Source organism: Erythrolamprus reginae, unplaced genomic scaffold (genome assembly GCF_031021105.1).
Source record: "Erythrolamprus reginae isolate rEryReg1 unplaced genomic scaffold, rEryReg1.hap1 H_17, whole genome shotgun sequence".
NCBI classification, from domain to species: Eukaryota; Metazoa; Chordata; class Lepidosauria; order Squamata; family Dipsadidae; genus Erythrolamprus; species Erythrolamprus reginae.
Genome location: NW_027248470.1, coordinates 348,904 through 370,268, shown reverse-complemented (window position 1 = coordinate 370,268; position 21,365 = coordinate 348,904). Strand labels below are relative to the sequence as shown.

Below are 21,365 nucleotides of genomic sequence, written 5' to 3'. Positions count from 1 at the left end.
ACTACAAGGGATGGATTGGCACAAGAGACCGCCTACAGTCTCTTGTGCAATTTCAGCTTCTCTAGACAGCTATGTTAATAACATAACAGCCATTATTACAGCCCAGCCACATTGATGTTTAAGGCTACCTACTTTATAGGATAGTTGCACTTCAGAGAGTGCTTATTTGTACCCTGTGACAATCATTAAGCCTTGTACCTCATGATTCTTGACAAATGTATATTTGAGAGCATTTGCACCAATGACAAATTCCTTGCATGTCTAATCACACTTGGCCAATAAAGAAATCTATTCTATTCTATTTTATCCTATCCTATCCTCTATTCTATTCTTCTACTCTATTCTCTATTCTATTCTATTCGCTATTCTATTCTATTTTTTCTCTATTATATTCCATTTTCTATTCTATTGTATTCTCTATTCTATACTCTTTTCTATTGTATTCTCTATTCTATTCCATTCTATTTTCTATCCTATCCTATCCCCTTTTCTTTCATATACCTTGCACTACAACCCCCACAATTCCCAGCTGTAAAGGGTCCTCGCTCCTAGAAATTCACGTGCAATACGAAACGCTAAAAGAGCCAGTCCGCGCTCCGCTAACGGGCGCAGAGAATAGTTGTAATCCAAGGACCAGACAGGGCTATTGGTCACGGAGCGATGACGAAAAGAGCAGGCATCCTTTAATTGGTGGAGACACGAGCGAATCGGCCAATAGGCGGGCAGAGCGCCGGTAGCTGTGTAAGGAATGGAGTCGCAATCGCCTGATTCGGACGCGAGCGTCGATGAGTCTCTCTTCGCTCTCTTGCTGGACCTGGGGATTCCAGAGGCTGCGGCACGGAGGGTGGGTCGCCTTCATCAGTGGGTCGGGATCCGGCGCGGGTTGGGATCCGTTCCGTCTGGTTTGTTTCTAACCTCCCCCTCTTCTTTTCTTGCCCCCCCCCCGCAGGCTCTGGCTCTCACCGGGGGTCATTCGGCTGAAGCGGCGGCGCAGCTTTACTTCAGTAGCGGTCTCGATTCCCAGGTATCTGCCTTTGTGATCTTCATTTCCCTTTGTGATCCAGTTAAAGATCTTTTTCTGGCCTAGTTGCCTTTTTTTTAATGTATGCACCATTAGGCTGGGGCTTGAAACGCAGTCATCAGCAAGCCTGCCTGACAAATGACTTGACAGTGATAGATTGCTGTCTGTCTGCCTGTCTGTCTATCATCTATCTATCATTCATCTATCTATCATTCATCCATCTATCTATCTATCTATCTATCTATCTATCTATCAATCATCTATCTGTCTATAATCTATCTATCATCTGTCTGTCTGTCTGTCTGTCTATCTATCTATCTTTATCTATCTATCTATCAATCACTATCTGTCTATAATCTATCTATATCTATCTACCTATCTATCATCTATCTATCTCTAGATTTACATGCCACCCAACTCCAACTGGGCAGCTAAATGCTTTTTATTTATGCCCTGATTTGCTAACCTGGGGCCAGAAATATTTTCTTTGAGGAGATGATAGAGCTAAAGGATTCACATATTTGTAGGAATATTAAAAGCTCTGAATTGCAAATCTTACGACTAACTGTATGACTAATTTGTTGCTTGCATCCTTATGATTTATATTAATTAGCCGCTCCAAGTGTTCGGAGAGGGGCGACATACAAATCTAATAAATAAATAAATAAATAAATAAATAAATAAATAAATAAATAAATAATAATAATAATAATAATTAATAATTAATATTGATTATTTCCTGGTGGCTTATTTGTACTCTATGACAATCATTAAGTGTTGAATCTCATGATTCTTGACAAACGTATCTTTTCTTCTATGTACACCATGAGGCATATGCACCAATGACAAATTCTCTGTGTGTCCAATCATACTTGGCCAATAAAGAATTCTATTCTGTTCTATTCTATTCCATTTATTCTTATCTTTAATGGAATGGAGGAGGGAGAGAGAGACTATGTTTTGGTGCATTTCCAGGATTCTATGGATGTTAATTTGTAGTAGCAAAGCGGCAAAAGTCTAATGGCACTTGAAAGATAAATATATTTATTTTAGTATAAGATTTTTTTGGCTGATAAAGGAGATGTTACTTCGAGTCTCTCTTTTTAAAAAAGCTGTCACTATCCCTGTGTTCTGAGTAGCTTTATTTGGAAAAAAACCAACCCCATAATAAAAAACACTTTAACTTGTATCCAATTTTAAAATTCATTTGCTTGGAGCAGCATGAAGCAAATAAATAAAATGTGCTGAAAACTGAGTCCAGTAATCTATCCTACTTTTAAAGTATTCTTATAATTTAATTATCTAAATTTATTCAAAGAATTATGAATCACCCAAGTGCTTATGATGTAGTATATTGAAGAACATAGTCCTTGACTTACAACATTTCATTTAGAAATAATTCAAAGGTACAACCGCCCTGGGAAAAAAGTGACTTATCATTTTTAACACACACACACACACACACACAGCAGCCTGATGATCACATGATCAAAATTGAAATGCCAGGCAACTAACTCATGGTTATGATGGCTGTAGTTTCCTAGGGTCAGGTGATCACATTTCGCAAGGTCAATGGGGGAAGCCAGATTCATTTAAGAACTGTGATGTTAACAGCTTTGGCGATTCGTTTGTTAACAACCATGGCAAGAAAGAAAAAAGAAAGGTTTTTTATATATAAAAAAGGAAAAGTTATAAAATGGGGCAAAACTCACTTAATGACTGTCTTGCTTAGCAACAGAAATATTGGCCTCAATTGTGGTCAAAGGTCAAGAACTTGCTGTACTTCCCATTGTTCTTTTAAAAAACTCAAAAGTAGCGCCCGTGGCTATTTTGGTTCCTCTGCACATTATCCCACTGGTCTATGAGTAAGATAGACATAGAGCTGGTGATTGGCCAAGGATTTCCCTATAAACTTCATGGGTGACCAAAGATTTAAGCTTGGGTGTCCCCAGTCATAGTCTTGACATTTTAATATCAATCCTGTGTAATTTCATGTATATATATTATTACAACAGAAAACTTTTATTGTGGCCAAACTCTCTTTTCCAGGATGAAGATGAGGCACAGGGCAGTGATGTCCTCCCAAGCAGACAGCAGAAGATGGTCTTTGTGGTAAATATGGAACTCTCCATGGGAACTGGAAAGGTAAATTCTCTTCAGGGTATTATTGTTTTCTAGTCAGCAACCCTTGGCCCTGGAGCCACAAGTGGCTCTTTCATCCCTCTGCTGTGACTCCCTGTTGCTGGTCAGCTCCACAATTGATAGGGCTTTCGGTTAGGATAGGTAGAGGAAAATGGACACCGCACTATGGTTGGGGAACCAAACTTCCAGTCGGCTCCAGAATTGAATGGGAGGCTTCTTCTTGGGACTCTTTGCAGCTCTTTGAGTGTTTAAGGTTGCTGACCCTTGTTCTACCCTTTTAAACTCACCTTAGTTTTTTTTATCAGTGTTTACGGGGCCGCCTGCTACCTCATACTTCCCAACAGCCAATAAGGGCCCACAGAGCTGGCCTTCTCCAGGCCCCGGAAGCCAAACAATACTGTTTGGTGGGATTGCAGGGAGGGGCCTTCTCTATGGTGGCTCCGATACTTTGAAACCAAATGCCTCCCAAGATCTGCACTATCCCTACCCTACCGGCCTTCCGGAAAACCATTCAGACTTTGCTTTTCTGGCAGGCCTGGGACCATGAATGACTGAGGATGTATGGTTTTAAGGGCTATTATTATGTTTTTTATATTTTCACTATTGATATTGTACCTTTTGTAGTTGTTTAGTTGTTTTTCTTTACCGTTGTTATTATAGTTAGCTGCCCAGAGTCCACTAGAGTTGGGCAGCATATAAATATCAATCAATCAATCAATCAATCAATCAATCTGAGTTCATTATGAGGGGCAGAGTCAAGGTTGAAACTAATAGTCATCTGGAGAATCCTTCAATAACTTGAAAAACTTTTCAAAAAACTTAGTTCATTTTCTTCTCATATGATAAATATAAAAACTATGGCTCACTAACAAATGTGCATAATGGATTACTTAAGTCCTCCAAGTACAGGCAATCCCCAGTACTCAAAATGTCTAAACGCCACATTAAGATTGTCCAGCTTAAAAACAATCTTAGTTACAAACAGGCTGCCTATTAATAAAAATGTAAGACCTCATTGTTTTTTTCCTAGCACTGAAGCCATGCAGTGCTTTCAGGAACCGCTGAAAAAGTCACACATTTTTAATATACAGGTTGGTTTTAGCAGTTTCTGAAAACCATCTGTCTTCAGTGGTTCATCAGCTCAAGAAAGGACAATGTTTGTCGTCAACCATTGTCCTCGATTTACAGCCGCAACTTACTCCAAAATTTCCATTGCTAAGCGAGATAGTTGCGAAGTGAATTTTGTCCCATTATACAATCTTTCTTGCCACAGTTGTTAAGGGAATCACAATTATAGATAAACCTCCAGGTGCTTCAACGACCTTCTAACAGGATTCAAATGACCAGTTGTCTGCAAGAAATATGGATGAGAAGTGAAACATCTTTGAAGAAAAAATGAGTATCGCATTTTTTCGGAGTATTCGGACTGATTTTAATATGATAGAGTTTTAGTTATTTCTTTTAATATTAGATTTGTGCCACTATAATATTGTTTTTATCATTGTTGTGAGCCGCCCCGAGTCTTCGGAGAGGGGCGGCATACAAATCTAATAAATTATTATTATTATTATTATTATTATTATTATTATTATTATTATACCTATCCCCCCCCAAAAAAGAGTACCAAATACATATGGTTTTGGCCTCCCGAAGCCCTGCCCCCACATAATAATAATAATAATAATAATAATAATAATAATAATATTTTTTTAGATTTGTATGCTGCCCCTCTCCAAAGACTCGGAGCGGTTCAAAACAATAATTATAAATGAGCCCCTTTTTTTTTCCAAAAATGGGGTGCGCAGAGGGTTTGGGAGGCCTGCAGATTGCTCCTGAGGGCTGAGGGAAGGCAAAAACACCCCCATGTTTGTGAAAAAAATGGGCGAAAAACGGAGCTGGTTTTTTTGTGTGTGCAAAAACTAGGCTGTTTTTACGTTCTCCCAGCCCCTAGGAGTACTCTGCAGGCTTCCAAAACCCTCTGGGCACCCCATTTTTGTGAAAAATGGGGGCATTTTTGCATTCACCCGCCTTCCAGGAGCACTCTGCAGGCTTCCAAAACCCTCTGCATCCCCTGATTTTTTGCAAAAATGGGTGAAAAATTGGGTCCAGTTTTGCGAAAAATGGAGTGTGCAGAGGATTTGGGAGGCCTTCAGAGTGCTCCTGGGGGTAGGGAGGACAAAAACGATTTTTTCTTGCTTATCTCTTTGAAATCTTGGTGTGTCTTATGTCCTGGTATCTCTTATAGTCTGAAAAATACGGTAAGTCCAGTTGCCTCGTGAAAAAGCACCTTTTGAATGGTGTGGGAGTAGGAATGGATTTCCAGAGGAAAAAAAATGCAGATTGCAGGAACCAGGAGCACCACTCAGGTGATCCTGTGAGGGCACAGAGAAACCTCCCCAGTGCTTCGACGACCCTCTAAAAAGGATGCAAGTAACCAGCTTTTCCTGCAAGGAATATAAATCCTTCCATTCCCCATTATCCTGTCAGAGGTGAAGATGCTTCTTGGATGATACTTCAAAGAAAAAAACAAGAAAATCCTAAAAAAGCACCTTTGGGACAAATTAATTTAGGGAATGGAACATCATTTTAATCCAGAACTGCCTGCATTGTTGATCCATGTTTACAAGATGAATTTTGTCAGGATTTCTAGACTCCTGCACATAACTTGCAGGTAATGAATGAACCCTTGCTTAGAGATATCACAATAGCAATAGCACTTAGACTTATGGAAACTGCAGTTTAATGTTTCCAAATGTAAAATAATGCACTTGGGGAAAAGGAATCCTCAATCTGAGTATTGCATTAGCAGTTCTGTGTTAGCAAAAATCTCAGAAGAAAAGGATTTAGGGGTAGTGATTTCTGACAGTCTCAAAATGGGTGAACAGTGAAGTCAGGCAGTAGGGAAAGCAAGTAGGATGCCTGGCTGCATAGCTAGAGGTATAACAAGCAGGAAGAGGGAGATTATGACCCCGCTATATAGAGCGCTGGTGAGACCACATTTGGAATACTGTGTCCAGTTCTGGAGACCTCACCTACAAAAAGATATTGACAAAATTGAACGGGTCCAAAGACGGGCTACAAGAATGGTGGAAGGTCTTAAGCATAAAACGTATCAGGAAAGACTCAATGAACTCAATCTGTATAGTCCGGAGGACAGAAGGAAAAGGGGGGACATGATCGAAACATTTAAATATGTTAAAGGGTTAAATAAGGTCCAGGAGGGAAGTGTTTTTAATAGGAAAGTGAACACAAGAACAAGGGGACACAATCTGAAGTTAGTTGGGGGAAAGATAAAAAGCAACATGAGAAAATATTATTTTACTGAAAGAGTAGTAGATCCTTGGAACAAACTTCCAGCAGACGTGGCTGATAAATCCACAGTAACTGAATTTAAACATGCCTGGGATAAACATATATCCATCCCAAGATAAAATACAGAAAATAGTATAAGGGCAGACTAGATGGACCATGAGGTCTTTTTCTGCCGTCAGACTTTTATGTTTCTATGTTTCTACATAGCACTCAATGGGCGGCTTACAATGTAGAAGCATTATTTGCGTATTGCCCCCAACAATCTGGATCCTCATTTTACCAACCTTGGAAGGATGGAAGGCTGAATCAACCTTGAGCCGTGTCCGGATCGAACGGCAGACTGTGGGCTGAGTTTGCCTGCGCCACTGGGGCAGCAGAATTATTTCGGCAGAAGCAAGACAAACCTCTAATTTTGAACGTTTTCCTCCACAGATTGCTGCTCAAGTGGGGCACGCAGCCATTGGCTTGTTCCAGCTGGTGCATGAAAAGCCAAGTCAGAGGGGCCTCATCAACCAATGGGATGAGCATGGGTAAGGAAGTAAGATTGGGCCACCTTTCAGGATTCGGCTAAAGCTAATTACATACATATTATATATGTACAGTGTTCCCTCGATTTTCACGGGGGATGCGTTCCGAGACCACCCGCGAAAGTTGAATTTCCGCGAAGTAGAGATGCGGAAGTAAATACACTATTTTTGGCTATGGACAGTATCACAAGCCTTCCCTTAACACTTTAAACCCCTAAATTACCATTTCCCATTCCCTTAGCAACCATTTAGATTATTACTCACCATGTTTCTTTATTAAAGTTTATTAAAAAAATATTTATTAAAGGCGGATGAAAGTTTGGCGATGGCCTATGACATCATTGGGCGGAAAAAAACGTATCGGGGAAAAAACCACGAAGTATTTTTTTAATTAATATTTTTTAAAAACCGTGGTATAGACTTTTCGTGAAGTTTGAACCCGCGAAAATTGAGGGAACACTGTATTACCATTGTTCGGAGGCTGTTAGGGTCTGGATGGGTGTTAACAGGCTCAGACTCAACCCCGACAAGATGGAGTGGCTGTGGGGTTCTGCCTCCGAAGGACACTTCCATCTGTCCCTCCATTACTCGGGGGGGGGGACACAACTTTTGACCCTCTCAGAGAGGTCTACAACTTGGGCGTCCTCGATCAACAGCTGACTTTGGACTATCATCTTTCGACTGGGGCGAGGGGAACGTTTGCCCAGGTTCACCTGGTGCACCAGTTACGACCCTATCTGGACAGGGAGTCTCGACTCACAATTGTTCATGCCGTTATCACCGCAAGATTCGACTACTGCAATGCTATCTACACGGGGCTACCTTTGAAGAGTGTTCGGAAACTAAAAATTGTGCAAAATGCAGCCGCGCGAGCGGTCATGGGCCTCCCTAGATACGCCCACGTTTCTGCAGCACTCGCGGACTGCGTTGGTTGCCGATTGGTTTCCAGACACAATTCAAAGTGTTGATAATGTCCTACTATAAAGCCCTACATGGCATCGGGCCTTCTACCGCACGAATCCCAGCGGCCGATAAGGTCCCACAGAGTTGACCTTCCCCGGGTCCCGTCGACCAAACCATGTCGTTTGACGGGCCCCAGGGGAAGAGCCTTCTCTGTGGTGGCCCTGGCCCTCTGGAATCAACTCCCCCCGGAGATTAGAATGGCCCCCACCCTCCTTGTCTTTCGCAAGTTACTCAAGACCCACCTATATCGCCAGGCATGGGGGAATTAAAACATCTCCCCCAGGCTTTCTTATATTTTATGTTTGGTATGTGTGTGTTGTGTGGCTTTTAAATTGTTGGGGGGTTTTAATGTAATTTTATTATTAGATTTGTTCCATTGTTATACTGTTTTTATTGTTGTTGTGAGCCGCCCAGAGTCTTCAGAGAGGGGCGGCATACAAATCTAATAAATTGAATTGAAAATTGAATTGAATTATGTGCGGGACCACCTTCTTCCATATGAGTCCCAGCAACCGGTTAGGTCCCACAGAGTTGGCCTTCTCCAGGTCCCATCAACTAGACCAGTGTTTCCCAACCTTGGCGACTTGAAGTCCAGATATCTTCAAGTCGCCAAGGTTGGGAAACACTGAACTAGACTATGTCGCTTGGCGGGGCCTAGGGAAAGAGCCTTCTCTGTGGGGCCCCCGACTCTCTGGAATGAGCCTCCCTGGAGATTCACACTGCCCCCCCATTCCTTAAGAGTCTTAAGACTCATTTATGCTGCCAGTCTTGGGGCGATTAGATTTTGGCTCCCTGGCCAACGAATGTTATCTATGGTCGATGTTTGAATGGTTATGATTGATTTTTAGCATAATTGGGGAATTTTAGATTGGTTCATCTAGTTTTAATTAATTGGATTTAGCCATTGTATTTTATTGTTTCTTTTTATATATTGCAAGCCGCCCCGAGTCCGGCATATAAATCCAATAAATAAATAAATAAAAATATATATTGCACCGGTTTATACTCAAGTTTGCACAGGATGGAAAGCTCTTCTTTTCTGAACTACAACAGCTGGCTTCCCCTAAGATCCAGCTAAACCAAAAGCAAATAAACCACTTAGTGGCTTAGTTGTGTCGCAGTAAACCACTAAACTGAATGAGCACAGTTTAAGATTAAGCAACTTAAATTTCCAAGTGGACGGATGCACGTGATATGCTAAAGCTGATACCAAGGTAATGAAATAAGAGTGTTCGTGTTAATTCAATATAATAGGATATGTGGCTGGGGAATTCTGAAGTTCACACATCTTAAAAGTTGTTGAGGTTGGGAAATACCGTTGGCTATAAAGAACCTTGAAAGCGTGTCCAAAATTTTCGGTCTCATTAAATCTAAACAAAATCAAGGAAGAGTTATTTTGAGTTTCTTTTGTTTGCTTCAATATCTGTTCCATGTCATCTTTTCTACATGGTTCATACCTTCCTCAAGATCATCTCTTAATTCTTTTATATTACTCAAATTAGGGTGCAAAGAAACCGTAACTTTGGGCAATACAGGTATGGTCTAGGTCTAGGCCAAAACCCCAAATGGGATTCTTAGAGTCTTGGTTCTGTTCATAAATGAAATTCAGTTCAGAGGAATCCTCTGTCACCTTTCTGATTTTATTCATATGACATACAATATAGAGAGACATTTTAGGCCATGATTTACAGCAGACAACAGTTTGTGAACTAAGCTCAATTGTGTTCATTGATAACATTTGACTCAGTGAGTTATAAGAGTTTTCAGGGTGGCATTTTTAACTTCTGTGGTCTTTCTGGGGCAAAGTCTGGTAAAGAGGACAAGCTCCATTTGAAGGTCTCTCTTTTGGGATCTAAGGACAAAAAAACCTTTTCAGTAGGCCCTTAAATCAGCTTGACTCTTGGGAAAGGTGGTTTAAGAAATAAAAGGACTTCTATATGGTTTTTAAGCCCCATATACACTGCTCAAAAAAAATAAAGGGAACACTCAAAGAACACATCCTAGATCTGAATGAATGAAATATTCTCATTGAATACTTTGTTCTGTACAAAGTTGAATGTGCGCAACAGCATGTGAAATTGATTGTCAGTGTCGCTTCCTAAGTGGACAGTTTGATTTCACAGAAGTTTGATTTACTTGGAATTATATTGTGTTCTTTGAGTGTTCCCTTTATTTTTTTGAGCAGTATATTTTTTTTAAAAGGCCAGATTTGCCTCTCCTAAGCCAGAGGTGATTTGAAGAGGGACAGATGTGGTGTAGGAATGATCATACTGGTTTGTTTACTCTGGTGGTTGATTCATACATACTTCACACTCAGCCATAAATTAAACCTCTAAAGCCCAGTTTACATAGAAACATAGAAGACTGACGGCAGAAAAAGACCTCATGGTCCATCTAGTCTGCCCTTATACTATTTCCTGTATTTTATCTTACAATGGATATATGTTTATCCCAGGCATGTTTAAATTCGGTTACTGTGGATTTACCAACCACGTCTGCTGGAAGTTTGTTCCAAGGATCTACTACTCTTTCAGTAAAATAATATTTTCTCATGTTGCCTTTGATCTTTCCCCCAACTAACTTCAGATTGTGTCCCCTTGTTCTTGTGTTCACTTTCCTATTAAAAACACTTCCCTCCTGAACCCTATTTAACCCTTTAACATATTTAAATGTTTCGATCATGTCCCCCCTTTTCCTTCTGTCTTCCAGACTATACAGATTGAGTTCATTAAGTCTTTCCTGATATAACACACTCAAATGTACTTTTCTGGAAAGTAATGGATTAATTTTGCCAGTCAAAAGTGTGGACTTTCAGGATGTCAAAGGTTTTCATCCAGCTACTTTTATAATGGGTTTTTCGTTCGATACGTAGCCAAGCGGGCAACATAGAGGGTGGTGTGACAGTCTTAACAATGAAATATGCTTTGTCCTTCTTAGTGCAAAGAAAGTTGTACTTCAAGGAGTGAACACGGACCAGTTGCTGGAGCTACATGCACTCGCCCTGAGTTTAGAATTGCCAACATACCTAGTGCAAGATGCTGGAAGGACACAGGTAAATCAATTGTTCTGAATTTTAAAAAATTGTGTCTCCAAAAATGTCTCATTCTGAACCGAGCTTGGCTCTTGCGTTATGAAGGGAGGGTTGGAATTCATTGCATAGTTTATGAGTCATGGTGGACTGACGAGATTTTCAGAACCTGGGAGGAAAAAAGCTTGAAACCTGTTTTATGAGAAAGTCCCTTTTTGAGAAATACAGCCAGTCCTTGACTTATGTCCTGTCTCTTAGCAACAGTTCCAAATTATGACAGACACCCCTCCTCCAAAAGCTTCTTAAGGCCCAGTTTCAAAGTTACAACACCACCTGTTCTGTCGGGCTCTCTGGTAGACTCCTCCCAAAAATTCACAGGTACAAATTTCAGACACACACACACGTTTGAAAATTCAAAACAATGTTCTTTATAATGAAAATTCACTTAAACTAAGCCCTCTTTTGGTATAGCAAAGAGCACTCGTCTCCAAACCAACTGGTAATTTGTACAAGTCCCTTATCAGTTCTGTGATACTTAGCTTGCAGCTGTGAGGCAATTCACAGTCCTTCTTCTTTCACAAAGTGAAACACACTTTGCTCTGGTTTAGTTTCAAAGCAGGGGAAAATCAGCACACAAAAAGTCAAAGTCAGTAAAGCAGTCACGAAACACAATGATCAGATAATCCTCCACAATGGCCAAATCCACAGGCTGCTATTTATAGCAGCGTCACTAATTACCACAGCCCCACCCAACCACAGGTGGCCTCATTTTCTTTGATAATAATATTTCAGTTGTTGTTGCCTATGCATCGCTCTCCGCATGCGTGGCTGTATCATTAACTCTTGTTCTGAATCCAAGGAGGAGCTAGATAATTGATCTCCTTCTGAGCTGTCTGCCACACTCTCCTCCTCCCTGTCACTCATGTCTTCTTGGTCAGAGGAGCCTTCATCATCAGATTGCACCAGGGACAAAACAGGCCTGCAGCATGTGGATGTCTCCCCCACATCCACAGTCCTTGGGGCAGGAGCTGGGCCAGAGCTAACCACAACATCACGTGACTCTATTTTGAGTGCTAAGTAACTAGCCCACAATTATAGTATCCTGTAGTCATATGGCCATAGTTTACTATTTTCACAAAAAAACTATTTACTTCCGGTTCACCACCACCCACCAAAAAAGCACATTGCAAGCATTGAATTTCCTTAACAATGGTTGCAAAAACACTTGTAAAATCAGATCCGGTCACACAATGAGCTACTTTATGATCATCACGTCTTACAACTTGTAATTGCCAGATTCTATTGTGTGGTCCTAAGTCAAGGACTACATGTATGTACAAGATAATAGGGATAGAGCAATTGAAGATTTCTCCTAAAAAAGAGATGTTTTGGCACGTATTTAAAAGACATTATCTAGCCATCTGTCTTTTAAAAAAAAGATCACAACTCTGGCTTTATAACAAGTCTTGGGAACTTCCCAAATTTAGAAACAAAATCCTGGCGCTTGATTATTAGTTATATTTCAGTGAAAAATTATTTGTAGTTCTTGGTCTTGTTTCCCAGCATAATTACCAGGGGTCTCCAACCTTGGCAGCTTTAAGACTTGTGGACTTCAATTCCCAGAATTCAGAGCTAGCTGAGGAATTCTGGGATTTAAGTCCACATGTCTTAAATTTGCCAAGGTTTTATTGACATTGTTGAATAACCAAGAAGAATCAGAATTTTATAAAATTTGGGTTAGGGTCTATACCTGGTTGAACAAAAGAAATTCTCAATGAATTTAAAAATATTTAAATTTACCATTTTGAAATGTGTATAAATAGAGATACTGTATGTAATAGATTATTTGTTTGTTTGTTTATTGATTGATTGATTGATTGATTGGATTTGTATGCCGCCCCTCTCTGTAGACTCGGGGTGGCTAACAACAATAATAAAAAACATCATATAAATCCAATACTAAAACAACTAAAAACCCTTATTGTAAAAACCAAACATCCCTACAAACAAACATAACATGCATAAGTTGTAAAGGCCTAGGGGGAAAGAGTATCTCAGTTCCCCCATGCCTGACGGCAGAGGTGGGTTTTAAGGAGCTTACGAAAGGCAAGGAGGGTGGGGGCAATTCTAATCTCTGGGGGGAGTTGGTTCCAGAGGGCTGGGGCCGCCACAGAGAAGCGACATTGTTTTGTTGACGGGACCCGGAGAAGGCCCACTCTGTGGCACCTAACCGGTCGCTGGGCTTCATGCAGCAGAAGGCAGTCTCGTAGATACCCTGCTTTGATTTCACAGAAGTTTGATTTACTTGGAATTATATTGTGTTCTTTGAGTGTTCCCTTTATTGAAATTTTTAAAAAATATTATTTATTTATTTATTTTATTCCTTTGAATTGATCTAATCAACAAAAGTTTTTCCTTATTGTATTATGATGACTTCTATTTTGAGCAGAGCGATTGTAGCTCCTCTTTGCGTTATGTGTTTTGTCTGGTTCTTTTTATGTTTGTATGTGATGTATTGTCTTTTTTTGAAAATTATAATATATATATATATATATATATATATATATATATATATATATATATATATATATAAAGACTTGTGGACTTCAATTCCCAGAATTCAGAGCTGGCTGAGGAATTCTGGGAGTTGAAGTCCACACGTCTTAAAGTTGGCAAGGTTTTATTGACACTGTTGAACAAGAATGGAAACACAATAGTCCCTCTCCTGTGTTTATGCATCTGGAAGCAACTTTCTACCACAGTCGATATTGAAAACCAAATGTGATGGAATAACCCAGGAGCAATGTTCCCTCTAATTTTTTTTTGGTGTGGGCGGAAAAGTATAGTGTCTGAGCGACAGTCCCTTTGGGACTGGGCGGCACAGAAAAATAAATAAATAAATAAAGAAAGAAAGAAAGAAAGAAAGAAAGAAAGAAAGAAAAAAATTCCCTTCTTTTTTTATTAAAAGAAATTAATAATAAAACAAAACCAAAATCTATTACTATTATTATCTTCTCTTTTTCCATCCCTGTCTCCTCCCCCCTTGTGTGTGTGTGTGTGTGTGTGTGTGTGTGTGTGTGTGTGTGTGAACTCTTGAACCATTTCCAATTAGAGGTGAGCTATTGGAAATGGTTCAAAAGTTCACATACACACACACACACAAATGGCTGGGTTTTTTTCCCTCTGTTATTATTTGGGTGCTTTTTACCATATGCTTTAAATCAAGAGTCATTTCTCTGTTTCTCTCTCCCCCTCTTGCTCTCTCTTTCTCTCTCTCTCTCTCTCTCTATTGCCTTCTTTCTCTCTCACTCTTTCTTTCTATCTCTCTTGTTTTCTTTCTCCTCTCTCTTGCTATCTCTCTCTCCCCCCCTTTCATCTCTCTCGTTTTCTTTCTCTCTATTGCTTTCTTTCTCTTCTCTCTCTTGCTATCTCTCTCTCGCCCCCCCTTTCTCTCTTTCTCTCAGCAGCGGCATTGGACAGTAGCCGTGGGGTGGCGTCAGGGTGATCAGCTGTGAGGCAGAGCTCCGGAACGGAGGCACCGACGGCGAGGGGGCTGCGAGAGCGCTTTCTCCCAGCGCTTTGGGAACGCCTGCCCTACCTCTACTGCAGCCCCCTTGCTGGAAGTCTGGGATGAAAGCGCTCCCAGCGAAGGGGCTGCGAGAGGGGCAGGGCGGGCATTCCTGAAGCCCGCGGAGAAAGCCCTCTCTCGCAGCCCCCTGGCTGGCAGCGCTTTCGTCTCGCAGCCGCCATAGCCGCGGGAGAAGTTGCACGCCAAGGCAGGAGGCGGCGGAGGAGGAGAGGGGGCGGATCAGGCGGGGGGCAGAGCCGAGAAGCCAGGGGCGCGTTTGGCCGGAGGCACCGTGGGGAGGCAGGGGCGGCCGCGGCTCCCTTTCCTCCTACTGCTGCACTTCCCCGCCCCCGCCTCCCCTGCGGGCTGGCAGGGGAATGGGGAGAGCGCGCCCATGGAAAAGGGTACGTGGGGGGGTATTTGGGGGGGCGCACGCACACACGCAGCTTACGGGGAACGGTGCCCAGGAGTGAAGGGAACATTCCATAGGAATGAGAGACAGCAACAGCCCAGATGTTTTGTGTGAGAGAAGACAGTCCCCCACTAATAGTTCTCAGCATACATTATAGGTGCAGATAGTAAAATGCTTCAGTTTGGCAGGATTCTGTCTTGAGATATGGCACGGTGAAGAATTCATCTTGGAAGTACGAGGGTTATCCAGAAAGTAAAGTTATAATGCACTTAGCTCTCACAGGGAATGTTCGCGGGGGAAGTTGGTATTACTACCACGTAGTGGGAAGCCAGCGGAAAAGAACGAGCAGTGCCGGTGGTTAGTAGATCATCGACTGGTGTTGTGGTGAAGGTTAGAGATGAGCATCCTTGTTCCGTTTCCCTCCAAGTGCGAAGTGCACCCTGTAATACGCTACCTGAATGCTGAATGTTGTGTATGGCTCTGGGCCAGCTCCTGCAGCGAGGAATTTTGATGTTGATTTATGGGAATCCTTGGTTTATCGGAGACCTGTTTTGTTGCCAGCAGAATCAGACAGTAAAGTTGGCTCACAATCAGGGACAGACAGTGGGGGAGGGGAAACAGATAGGGAGATGGGTGCAGCCAGCCCTCCACTCAGTGTTCCAATTAGTGAGTCATCAGAATCGGAGGAGGACCCATTTGTGGATGCCTGTGTGCGCAGGCTTGTGGCACGAAGGGAACAGTTGCGCAGGCATTTCAAAAGATAGGTGAGCACACCTGTTCAAGGGGTAATTATGTTAATGAGTTTGTGATAAATACGGGCATTGGGAAGTGTGAGCTGTGGGTGTTTATCTGTTTGTGAAAGAAAGACTTCTGAAAGACAATTGCTACAGCGTATTCAAGGACTTTTAGTGAACTTTGGGATATTTCATGGTCAAAGAACTCTTGAGGACTTTTAGCGTGTGTGGCTGAGTGGGTTTACAGCTGTCTTATCTACTCCTTTGTTTTGGCACGCTTCCGCATCAAAGGAATTTCGGGTGAGAGTAATTTGACTCCTCTCAGAGCTTGCATTTCAAGACGATATAAAACTTACTTTATTCCTTTTGACTGCGTGTGTGTGTGTTTGAAACTTATTCTGAACTCATTGGGGGATAATTGCCAAAAGCCCAGCAGATCAGTGGGTAAAATGAGGACCCAGATTGTTGGGTAAACGGCTCTGTAAACCACTTAGAGAGGGCTGGGAAGCACTGTGCAGTGGTACACAAGTCTAAATGCTATTGCTATTGTGGGAGCAAGTGAACGGGCAGCAAGGTAAGTAAGAATGCACCCCTGCATGTGTTGTGAGTATTCCCTGTCAGCCTCAGGAAGTGTCAGATTCGGAGGAGGACGAAGAGACAGAAGCTTTCATGTACCCTGATTTAAGAGAGTTGTCAGAGTGGAGATAAGGGCCTAGGAGAAAATGAGTTAGACATTAGCATGGAAAGCAGTTCATCTACAGAGAGTGGGGAGGTAGCTGACAGCCCCTGGGTGAACCTGAGATTTAGGAGATTCGCAAAAAAGAAGAGATGAGAGATTTGGGGAAAAGATTTGAATCTGCAAGTTTAGATCAATCAATGTGTCATATCCTAAAATGTTTTGGAAACAAAGCCGCTTTTGGTCAAACTGCGTGTTAGAATGTGGCCGCATTCTTCGCCTCCGAGAAGTAAGCTTTTGATATACAGTAGTACCTCTAGATACGAGCTGCTCCACATGCGAGTATTCCAAGTTACGAGCCACGACGCGAGCGAAATTTCTGTTCAACACCCGAGCTCAAATTCGGGATACGAGCCGAGCTTCCACTAGGTGGCACAAGAATCCTTGCTTCTGGTTATCTCGGCGCGGAAAAACGAAGTCTAAAGACATTTGTTCGAGATGCGAGTTGATCGACATACGAGCTCGGGTCTGGAACGAATTAAACTCGTAACTAGAGGTATGACTGTATTATGATAAACTGTGCAAAATTTAGATTTAATATGACTCAGAGATAAGACGCTATAGGGAGGCTATCCTCTGCTCATTAGGAAGGATTTATAGCTATATAAACTCAGCTCGTTAGATTTGGATATGTGCCTTTGCCTAGCACCATTGTAACCGGGAGGATCTTCTCAGTGTAAAAAGAGGAATAAAAGATTTACTCGTTTTGAAAATCAAAGCCTTGAAAAGAGAGTTTTTGGAGTCGCTTCAGCTTGACCAGAACAGCATGGAGAAAAAAATAAAAATAAAACTTCCTTGAACTTGTTTGGAGGTTCTAGCAGGGGAGCGCAGCTATCGTATACCCTTGAGCGAAGATCGGTACACTCCTTCTATCTGGGAAGGTTGTCCTCTTCCACCGAGCGCGCAGCTTCGGGAGGGGACGCACATGGAGCGGTGACGGAGGAAAGGGACACCCGCCTAGCCAGCCAGATCAGCCGAATCAACCCTAGTGATCAATGGGGTGACAGATGTCGCAGCCAGATCGTCCTCACATCTTAGAATTCTTATAAAATTGAGATATAGAGTTGATCATAAAATAATTTAGGGATTCAAAAGAAACTTACAAATCTGGACAAATGAATACAGTGGTACCTCATGATATGAACCCCTCGTGATACGAACACGGGGTTTGGAAATTTTTTGCCTCTTCTTACGAACTTTTTTCGGCTTACGAACCCACCGCAGATCGCAAAATGGCGCTCCGCTGGGCGCTGCCGCCCGGCTGTCACCTTTTAAAACAGGTCGAACGTCTTTGTGACATCAAAGCTCTGCCTATGGAATTCCCTATTGGGATTCCCCACCTCCTTTCTAGCCTCCAGATCGGCCGAAAACGCCGCCGCCGCTTGCAAAAACGGCGCTCCGCCGAGCGGCGGCGCCCAGCTGTAACCTTCTGAAACAGCCTGGTGCTTCTCAGCGGCCTCCCAAAACCGAACTTCCGGGTTCAGCGTTCGGGAGAACGCCGAGAAGCCCCCCGGCTGTTTCAGAAGGTGGCAGCCGGGCGGCAACGCTTCTCAGCGGCCTCCAGAACCCAAACCCAAAAAGTTCGGGTACGGGAGAACGCTGAGAAGCCCCCCGGCTGTTTTAAGAGGTGACAGCCGGGCGGCAGCGCCCAGCGGAGCACCATTTTGGGATTTATTTTTTTTTGCATGGATTAATCGCTTTTACATTGTTTCCTATGGGAAACAATGTTTCGTCTTACGAACCTACTTCCGGAACCAATTAGGTTCGTAAGATGAGGTATTACTGTACTAGGAGGAGAAAAAAACTTTATAAAAAAAACATATAGTTTCCTGATGGAATACAAAATGGAATTAGAAATAGTCAAAGGAAATATGATCAGTTGGGTAAAAAACATTGGACACAGTATATACTTCGATCAATGGGAGACGATCTGGATAAAAAATTACAAATTAACTAAATCCACTGCATACAAAGAAAATAATTTAAAAATGTTTTATAGGTGGCATATATCACCATCAAGACTAGCCAAAATTTACCCCAAATTAAAACTTGACTGCTGGAGATGCAGAAAGAAAAATGGAACCTTTTTCCACATGTGGTAGACCTGTCCCGAAATTAGGAGAATTTGGAATAAAATTAAACTGTGGATCCACTGCTGTTATAGGCTGTAAAAACATACAAAGAAAGAACTGTTTTTGAATTACAATTCGGGTGGGTGGGGGGTGGAGGGTTAGGGATATGTTTTGTTGTTTTATGTTGCTTTGTAGCTTTAAGACATAAATATATACAAAATATGTAAACGCACAATAAATTATGTAATGTCTTTTTTAATATTGATATATTCAATTAAAATTATTTTAAAAAATAAAATAAAACCTTCTTTTTCTTAGGTCCCAGCTGGGTCACAGACGGTCCTTGCCATTATAGGCGAAGAAGAGCTGGTGAATCAGGTGACTGGGCAGCTAAAACTGCTGAACTGAGATGCTGATGTGACGTTTGGCCGTCTGTGGGATCCCAGGGAGGAGATCCGAAGCCCTCTCCTCCTCTTCCACCAACAACTCCCAAAAAATAAAACCACAAAAAAAAATCCACCCGAGCCGAACAGAAAACCCCAAAAGACCAGCAGGTGTCTTTTGTAAGAGGAGCTAGACGACGGAAGGGATGGGTCTCCTGATCCAGATTTTTAATGGACTCTCAAGCTGTGGGTCTGTGTGAAGGTCGGACCCCTTCATTCTTCACCATTTATAACCAAGCTGCTCTCTCTCTATATATATATATATATATAAGTAATGCTTAGAGGCGTTTTCAGTTAAAGGGGAAACTGCAAGGTTGACTCCCCCTTCCGATGTATTCACATAATCCATTATCCCCGGTCAAGTATGGTCAAACCCCGCCTGTCCTTAATTTCCCCAAGTGAGAAAGTGCAGGTTACTCTTTTAAGTATATAAATTCTCACATCCATTTGGATATTTTGTGCCAACAGTATATCACCTTTTTTTTTAACCTTCTGTGATGTGAAAAGGAACAAGTGTTGCAATCTTTGGAAAGCTTTAATCTGATTTATTTGCTAGGAATCCTCTCCGATAACAGGATGGTCGTTCCTGTTTAGGAGGCTGTAAACTTCTCTTGTTTTGCTAGTGTACATTGTAATTGGTGGCGTCTTTGTTTGTATCTTTATTTTTTAACTCCCACAAGTGGGCTGTGTTTTTTGCTTTTACGACGTCCTTTGAGTCAATTTCCAAACGACTTTGAAAAAACAAACAAACCTGGATTTTCAAAGCAACCGCTAGTCCCGGTTCAGACATTTCTCTTAACAAATAGCTGAATTAAATTACAATAGTGGTTATTGTGGGGGGGGAGTGGAGAAATGTGCGGCAATGTGCAAGTCTAGATCAGAGGTCTTCAAACTTGGCAACTTTTAAAGATTTGTGGACTTCAACTCTCAGAATTCTGGGAGCTGAAGTCCACAGGTCTTAAAGTTGCCACGTTTGGGGGCCGCTGGTCTAGATTTTTCCACCTTAAAAACAGCCCTTTATAAATGTTTGTGTCTTTGTTCTCAAAATATTAAGAACAAGAAAAAGCCAAGATTATGTAGCAGGCGTGTGACTGTGTCTTTTTTCCCTGTCTCTTCGTTAAAGTGATAACATTCTTTTCTGAGCTTTTTCCAAACGTTGGTCTGATAACTCCTTCCTCTGCCAATTGACCCAAATATCTCTCTGCTAATTTTCGCATAGACCCCACCCCCACTGGAAATTCTAGATTTGTGTGTCCTGAGACTAGGAACGCCTGGAGAATTTGGGAAAAACCTGAATTGCAGAGTTTAGCTTCGCTTTTTAAAGGAATGGCTGATTGTGATCGAGCAGCAGCTCATGTGGTGTGTTCCGACATAGTTATAAAGATTTTTTTTCTCTCTGGTTTTTAAAAGCACCAGGCAATCTAAAATTTAATACTTATCATTTCCCTCTCCAGTTTGTAGAAAAGGGTTGGATTTTTTTAGCTCCTCCAGCTATTAACTGTCAATACATGCTATGCATTTTGTGATGCCTTGTACCTCTTAGTGCATATGCTGATGAAAGAGTTGTGCGTAGATGATGAAATATGTGCAATCTGCTGTACAAGTGGTTCAGAAAATAAGAGGACAAAGCACCTAAATCTAAGCTCCCTTTGAATGACTTTTAAACATAAAGCAGTACCAGTGATTGCTTGACGATAGATCGGCTAGAGAGAGAGCCCCCCCCCAGGCCTACAATTCATTGATGAATTTGCCTCCATTTGCCATCGGATCAATTTGAAGGCCAGACCCATCTACTTGCTTACAGGAACGACGTCATCTAGAGCCGCACAAATATCCCATTTGTGCAGCTGATAAGGCGGATATTTTTGCTGCCTTCAAAACACGCCATAGTACTGTGATTTTGGCCCACCACCTGAATCAGGGTTAGGCAAAGGTGGCTCTTCTATGACATATGGACTTCAACTCCCAGAATTCCTGGGCTAGCATGATTGGCTCAGGAATTCTGGGAGTTGAAGTCTACAAGTCATAAAAGAGCCACCTTTGCCTACCCTGGACCTAAATATAACATTTATTTACTATTACTACTACTACTTACTACTACTACTTATTATTATTATTATTATTATTATTTATTATTAGATTAGATTTATTGGATTTATCTGCTGCCCCTCTCCGCAGACTCGGGGCGGCTCACAACAATGGTAAAAACAGCACATAGTAACAAATCTAATATTTAGCAATCTAAATTACAGTTTTAGGTTAAAAAGTCCACAAAAGAAACCCCAATGTATAAAAAAACAAGCACACAATCATACACCAAAACTGAATGGGCAAGGGGGAGATGTTTCAATTCTCCCATGCCTGATGGCAGAGGTGGGTTTTAAGGAGTTTACGAAAGGCAAGGAGG

At 41.8% G+C, this 21,365-nt stretch overlaps 1 protein-coding gene across 1 annotated transcript; it reads left to right on the top strand.

Moving 5' to 3' along the window:
* The first annotated feature begins 705 nt into the window (after positions 1–705).
* On the top strand, positions 706–20,037 carry LOC139155366 (probable peptidyl-tRNA hydrolase 2). Its single transcript, XM_070730499.1, has 6 exons — positions 706–844; positions 950–1,024; positions 3,071–3,166; positions 6,908–7,005; positions 10,903–11,017; positions 18,834–20,037. The coding sequence occupies exons 1-6, from the start codon at positions 749–751 to the stop codon at positions 18,921–18,923; spliced, it is 570 nt and encodes a 189-aa protein (XP_070586600.1). The 5' UTR covers positions 706–748; the 3' UTR covers positions 18,924–20,037.
* Positions 20,038–21,365: the final 1,328 nt, after the last annotated feature.

Coding starts and splice junctions, on each gene's coding strand:
- LOC139155366 (XM_070730499.1), top strand. CDS start 749: ATGGAGTCGCAATCGCCTGATTCGGACGCGAGCGTCGATGAGTCTCTC. Junction 845..949: donor CAGAGGCTGCGGCACGGAGG/GTGGGTCGCCTT, acceptor CCCCCCCCGCAG/GCTCTGGCTCTCACCGGGGG. Junction 1,025..3,070: donor GTAGCGGTCTCGATTCCCAG/GTATCTGCCTTT, acceptor TCTCTTTTCCAG/GATGAAGATGAGGCACAGGG.